The sequence below is a fragment of the Octopus bimaculoides genome, chromosome 6, assembly GCF_001194135.2.
Source record: "Octopus bimaculoides isolate UCB-OBI-ISO-001 chromosome 6, ASM119413v2, whole genome shotgun sequence".
In the NCBI taxonomy this organism is placed as follows: domain Eukaryota; kingdom Metazoa; phylum Mollusca; class Cephalopoda; order Octopoda; family Octopodidae; genus Octopus; species Octopus bimaculoides.
Genome location: NC_068986.1, coordinates 36,987,264 through 36,995,108, shown reverse-complemented (window position 1 = coordinate 36,995,108; position 7,845 = coordinate 36,987,264). Strand labels below are relative to the sequence as shown.

The following is a 7,845-nucleotide window of genomic DNA, read 5'->3' as shown; positions in this document are numbered from 1 at the left end:
ATCTGTTTCCACTATTCTAGTGTATTTTTCATTCAATTTTCTCTTTTCTCTTATGTTCTATTCTCTTCTATTTCTTATTCTATATTCTCTGCTTCTATTGCATCTCTTCTCACATCAAGTCTCATTGTTTTCTGTACTTACAGCCAAAGTAAAAGTGGTACCATGGAGCGACTGGGTGAAGACGAATACAACAAGAGGAGGATACTTTGAGCAGCGCTTCCGTTTTTCATGCAGCGCACCAGTCCCGGATCGTCACATGATCCGAGCAAAGCACATGAAAAGCCAAGTGCGTTTCTGCTTCAACAATGGAGTGTGTCACAACTCAGGTGAGCTTCGCAATCCTGTCGACATATACACGCCCGTAGATCGAGTCCTTCGCAAGTACTGTAAGTTCAAAAGGAAACTATTCCGTAAATACTGCAACTGCCGGACACTTGGAGTCTTTCTAGTGTGTCAGAAATGTTCATAGTAGAAGTAGTAGTGGTACACCTAGCGGTATAAGTGGAGGAAATATAAATACAGACACACAACATGCAAACAACAACAACCAACAAACAAACAAAAAGAAAATAACTAACAAACAAATATATATTAATGTGATTGTGAATAACTAAGAAATTTTACATGTATACACTCACACACACATGCATACACACCATGCACACACATGCAAGTCCTCCTATACACTCACCAAGCCATATACATTGCATTACACGTGTAAAGTGTATGGCTTGGTTTGTTATATAAATATAATTATATATACCCATGTATATATTTCTAAGATATAATATGTCTATAAGTAACATATATATATAACATATTTATATATGTATATGTACATACACTTGTATAATCCATATATTCATATATATATATATATATATATATATATATATATATATATATATATATATATATATATATATATATATATATACATACATATATGTGGATATTTTGAATTGAAGGAAAGAGAGATATTGTACTGCATGTAATTTTTGTGTTTGCTTTTTCTCTTCCCCACCATATACAATTTCCTCCCCTTGACCTACTGGCTCTCCAGTTTTATTACATACTTGTTTGTTCACCTTTCACCACCAACACCAACACCACCGCCACCATCGATTTTTTACTATGGTTTTAATATTTACTTCTCCTGTCAATCCTTGAAACCACCTTGACCATTTCCATCATCACTATCACCACCACCACCACAATGACCACCACTGTATTTGTCTCATTGCTACAACCACAACCACAACCACCATCACTGTCACCTCTTATAAATATCAAAATCAAAGTTAGAAACTTAGTGGGTCTTCCATCACTGCTTCAACAAGCATGGGAGACAACCCTGGACATGTTTCTCTTTTGTTATAGGCTCATCAGTAAAATGTAGCCATTACTGCATTTACCAAAACAATGAAAACAATATTGTTTTATTTTTTCACTGTTTAATTATTTCTGGTTAACATATTTAGTGTTCTGTACATTAGATATATTAACACTATCTTAACTGCTGTTATTTTTCATATGGAGGCATACCTGAATTATTTATTCTCTAGACAATTATAGATCCCTTTGACATGCATCTCTACTCTTGCAACCCCAATACCTAATGTAGACATGATAATTAAATGAAAAAAAAAAGTAATGTAAAGGACAAAAATAAATCTAAGGATGATCAAATTTGCTTGAAAATGCAAAAAGAAAGTTGGAAAGGGGAAAACAGTTGCATGGTGGGAAGAAGTAGAGAGTAAATAAAGTATAAATGTAAACCGTAAATTCTGGTTGAATGTTTGGTAGATAGAATGATAGTCATGCTGATAGTCTTTTTTTTTTTGTTTTTTTTGTAAACTGCATGAAGTGCATATATATAATAATTTATTGTTGCAATTATTATATTTTCTCTTTTTCATTATTATTCTTGTCATTATTACCATTATTTCCATTAACACCACCATCATCAATATCATTATCTGGATTAGAAGAAATAGTTGAGCACCAGACAAAATACTATGTATTGGGGGTTCATTTTCTTATCTTGATAAGCTCAATTTTTACCATTCATCCATCTACAACCAATTAATTTAGTGCTGTTCAAATACTGGGGTCAATTTTATTGGTTGTATCTTCTTTTAAAATTATAATCTTGTGTCCATGTTGAAAATTATTATTATTGAGAGAAGAAGCAACATTATCGTTCATCCTTTCAAAGCTGATAAAATAAAATACTAGCCACACATTGGGATCAATCTAATTACTGTAATCTTCAACTGTATTTGTGGCTTTGTGCCCATTATAGAAATTAAAGTACCTGATATTTAATTTTAAGCGTTGTAATCATTATAGTAAGTTACTGGGTAACTCTCTTTGCCTTGCCACAATTTTGTTAAGTCTTGTTAAAAAGGCATTCTCATTACTTGTGTCATTATAAGTATTTGTCAACATTATAATGTGCTATTACTGTTGTCATCATCATTATTATCATTATTAATGATAATTTCATGCCATCTATTTCATACTTTGATATTATGTATGTATTGCTTTTGGTATGTTTATCACCACCACAACCATTACCACCACCATCGTCATCACCATTATGATGATCCACCTTTTCCTTGTTAGTCTACTTTTAGCATGTTCTTATATTGTGTATCTTTCTACAACATAGATTATTTATGTACAGACTTACTGTTTGCTGACACTGGCCAGTGTTGGTTTCCTACTGCTTCACTTTACATTTATAGTACCTGCTTGGTTTAATTTTATTTAACTTTCAGGATCTAATAGAAATCTACATTTAGCATATGGATTAGTTCTCCCTTTAACTACAATGACAACAACAATGACAATATTGATAACTGTTTCCGATATAGGTGCCAGGCCAGCAACTTTGAGGCAGGAGGTAGTTAGTCAATTATATCAGCCCCAGTTCTTGGCTGGCACTTCATTTTATCATTCTCAAAAGGATGAAAGACAAAGTTAACTCTGACAGGATTTCAACTCAGAATTTAAAGAACCAGAACAGATATCACTAACTTAATAGTAATAATAAAAATAATAACAATAATAATAATAATAGCTGTCTGGCTTCCATGCTAGTGGCCCGTAAATAGCACCATTTGAGCATAATCGTTACCAGCGTTGCCTTCTAGCACTTGTACTGGTGGCACATTAGAAACTCATTCGAACGAGGTTGTTGCCAGTGCCGCTGGACTGGCTCCCATGCAGGTGGCACGTAAAAAGACACCTTTTTGAGTGTGGCCGTTGCCAGTACCGTGTGACTGGCCCTCGTGCCAGTGACATGTAAAAGCACCCACTACACTCTCGGAGTGGTTGGCATTAGGAAGGGCATCCAGCTGTAGAAACTCTGCCAGATCAGATTGGAGCCTGGTGTAGCCATCTGGTTCACCAGTCCCCAGTCAAACTGTCCAACCCATGCTAGCATGGAAAGCGGACGTTAAACGATGATGATGATGATGATAATGTATTATTACTATAAGGGCGACAAATGAGGATACATAATAGGACAGGGTACATAAAGTGTGAGGGATAAGATTTACATTGAAATGGAATGAAATGAAAAATTGGCTGTATGCAGGGTATAAAATCTGGTAATGTCCCTGAGGAGAACCATCACTTAGGGCCATTCAAGGAAACCCAGAGATCCAGGATTACCTTGACTATTAAGGGTAAGTGTGCTCTCCAATCTGTACTCCCTGGCATACAGATGCATGCTGAATGTAGGTTGAGTACAGCTACAACTGTAATAATAATATTAATAATATCATTAATAATAATGGTAATGATATTAATAATTATTCCTAATATAGGTACAATGCCAGCAATCTGGAGAAAAGTGTTAGTTGGTTAACTGACCTTGTGTTACTTCACTGATACCTTACTTTTAAGTATTGGAATTGAGTTAATTAATTGACTTACCCAGAAATTTTCTCTCATAATAATAATAATAATAATAATAATAATAATAATAATAATAATAATAATGATGATGATGATGAAGATTATGTAAAATTATTATTGTGGTAATTGCTGTGGTGTGCCGATTGTATGACTTAGTTCTGATTTTCATTTGGAACTATTTTGTGTTGTTGGTGCTCTTTAGGGAAGCATGGCAGTCAAAACTTATCATTTTAACCTTTCCCATGTATATAAGGCTTGTGAAGTTTATATGTAAAAAAAAACCAAAACAAATGAAACAAAGCAATTTACTTTTACTAATATTATTAATAATAATAATTATTATAATCCTAATAATAATGATATAATGATGATGATCTTGTCGAATCAGGAAAGTAATTGATAAAATCCAATGATGCACCACCTCTTTATGCTCTGATTTGAAATCCTACCAAAGTCAACTATTCCTTTCATCCTGGCTGTGTGGTAAGTAGCTTGCTTACCAGCCACATGGTTCTGGGTTCAGTCCCACTGCGTGGCACCTTGGGCAAGTGTCTTCTACTATAGCCTCGGGCCGACCAAAGCTTTGTGAGTGGATTTGGTAGAAGGAAACTGAAAGAAGCCCGTCGTGTATATATATATATATATATATATATATATATATATATGTGTGTGTGTGTGTGTGTGTTTGTGTGTGTGTTTGTCCCCCCACCATCGATTGACAACCGATGCTGGTGTGTTTGCTTACCCGTAACTTAACGGTGTGGCAAAAAGAGACCGATAGAGTAAGTACTAGGCTTACAAATAATAAGTCCTGGGGTCGATTTGCTCGACTAAAGGCGGTGCTCCAGGATAGCCACAGTCAAATGACTGAAACAAGTAAAAGAGTAAAAGAGTAAAGAGTAGTGTACTGAGTTTGGAATCCTGCCATCCAGTTTAATGCCACCACCTGATGTTTGGATGCCTTGAGCAGAATCCACTGTCACAAGCTCTGGACCCTGTCCCTGGTGTTAAGGAAATCCTATAAACTGTGATTTGGTTTTCTTCTTTTCTCTCCCAATAGTCTTGGAGGCTGTGAAAAATGTCATGAGTGCTCACTTGGTGACATATTGCTTGAGGGGTGTTTGACTCATGATTATGATTAGAGGGTTGTGTGTTCAGTTTATGGACTGGGTATCATGTTGTGTCCTTGAGCCAAACATTTCATTTCATGTAGCTTCAGTCTAATCAAGTGAGAATGAGTTACCAGCTGAATATTGGCACAACCCTCTCACCTTTCATCTGTCATGTCCTGGCTGTTCCCCTGGGCCAAGAATGGAGGTACTGAGAAGGTGTCCATGTCTGCTTGTGACTACAAAAGCAACTGTGGTACATGCTGTCTAGTCATACTTGCTCACAAAAGACAGCTGGCTGTGCTTGTAAATTCTTGTCTTTTACAAAGATGACTTTGTGCACATAGTCAAACCAGTCTACTTACAGTAAATTTGTAGTTCAACCACACACACATGCACATGCACACACACACACACATTCACACACACATGCACACACACACACACAAAACTTGTGAAAATTGTTAAAAACATCCTTAACCATTATTTAGTGTTGCTAATGCAATTCTGTTAGGATGAGTCACTAAAGTTAAGAGAGACTCTCTTGAATATGTTTTCCTTTTTAATTGCTGCTATTCTTACAATTTTGATCATCATCATCATTATTATAATCATCATCTTGTCATAGATGTCATTGTCATCAACATCTCAACCATCACCATTACCACTCTGGTCATCATGCTTATCAAATAGTTGTCATGGATGTGCTTGTAGTGCATTAATAATCCAAGGATTTGAAATGGATAATCTTCGTTATGAGTTTTGTATTAATTGTTATTGAGATCAAAACCATTCTTACTATGTCATTAAATGAACTCGACCATGCCAGTCCATAAAAATATATATCATCATGTCTATGTTACAGTTAGTCATTATTGAAAGGAGTAATAAAGTAATTAGTTTACTGTTGACCCATTTGGCATTGATTAATTAAAATACCAGCCAAATACTGACATCATATACATGTCCCTCCGTTGTTGTTATTATTTCTCAGTCTTTACGTTCTGAGTTCAAATTCTGCTGAAGCTGACTTTGCTTTCATCCTTTTGGAGTTGATGTAGAAGTACCAGTTGAGCACTGGAGTTGATATAATCAAATAGTGCCCCACCCCCATTCCCAATTCAGGCCTTGTGCCTATAGCATAAAAGATTATTATTATTATTATTATTTGATGATGGACTCAGCAATATAACATACCTATAGATAGGTCTCTTAATTATATAACAATCATTTTTATACAATATTGTGTTGACTGAATGGAGAATCACTGTCTGTAATAAGTCTATTTATTGTAGCTCTAGGATGGTTTAAGCAACTTATTTAACATATCTGTTTAGTTTAGTATATTCTTGTTAATAATGATGGTGATTATAGTGATAGTAGTGGTAGTAGTGATCGTAATCGTAACAAAAACGGTAATGATATGAGCGATATAGTGGTTATGAAGGTGGTGGTGGTGGTGGTATTCTGTTTGTGGTGGTTATGAGAACAACAAAATAATAATAATAATAATAATAATAATAATAATAATAATTGAAGCGGTGGTTGTGGAGGTGTCAGTAGTTATTCATTGCTTTTGTTGTTGGTGTGGCATATATTTGTAAGTATCATCATGGTGGGTGTTGGGGTTGAACCTGAATCATTTAAAACAATATGGAAATCATGAATTATCTGTAACTGGTTAGCATCATGTACTGCAAGGCTTATAATTGTGAAGTATGGAAGGATGGAATGGATATATACATGTGTGTATGTGTTCTTTAGCTTGTTTAAGTCATCATGGCTAAGTTGGAGTAGTTCTCTCAGTGTGTGTGTGTGTGTGTATTTGTCTACAGATACTATTATGTATGAGAGATACATTTTTAAGGTTCAAGAATTACACTCAAACTCTGACCTTCGTTCACTCTCACCTACTCACAAGCAAAGATCTTGAAAGATCTTCAAACGACAAGAGAAATAACACATTTCACGAGGAATCTCAACCAAATATGAGGGCCACTGGTTTCATTAGTAGGTTCAGTTAAGTAAATGATTCAAAATGCTGGTAATTGGTGTTGGTGGTGTTGGTGTCGGTGTTGGTCGTGAAAGCGATGATGCCAGTTATTATTTCTAGTTAAGGGTTCATGCTTGCTGAGAACTGACCAATGGAGTGGCTCTATTTTATATACTTCTGTTCAGTTAGCAGGCAACATTATCACTCTAAACATCATCTGTTTGTTTGTTTGTTTGTTTATATCTATGTCTGCATGTGAGTGTGTGTATGTATGTATATATGCATATATGTATAATATAATGTAATTAGTGCATTGGTCCACCTAAATGTAATAATAGCTATTAATGTACAAAAATGTGAAAAAAAAAATTTAACATATCTATATAAATATTTATATATACATGTATAGATATATTCACCACACACACATACATACATATGAACATATACATGCTTTCTTGCTGCATATATTATAAAAGTCATGAACAAATTATATATATATATATATGTATACATACACATGCATATATAAACACATACATATTCATGCTATTGGATTCATTGATACAATGCATATGCATATATTGATACAGACAAAAATCTCGATGCGTCAATGTTAGAAATATACATGAATTATAGAATATTGATAATGCATAGATATTTGAACTGTTAAAAACACATACACGCACACATATGTACATTTACTCATACACACATATATTTATATTTATGTGCTTTTACACAAACACACACACACATATACTTCGAGATATTCTGATATACGTATGGACACCTTATATATATATATATATATAT

The 7,845-nt window shown here is 34.4% G+C and overlaps 1 protein-coding gene across 2 annotated transcripts in view; it reads left to right on the top strand.

Moving 5' to 3' along the window:
* The window catches only part of LOC106867500 (semaphorin-5A), a 308,833-nt gene that overhangs the window by 270,242 nt on the left and 30,746 nt on the right, over positions 1-7,845 (top strand). The window contains exon 20 of one of the 2 annotated variants that reach the window (XM_052968682.1): positions 144-326. In XM_052968682.1, coding sequence (XP_052824642.1) covers positions 144-326 — 183 coding nt within the window. Of the gene's footprint in view, positions 1-143; positions 2,329-7,845 lie in introns of those variants that run through there. The other variant, XM_014912385.2, reaches the window with a different exon arrangement.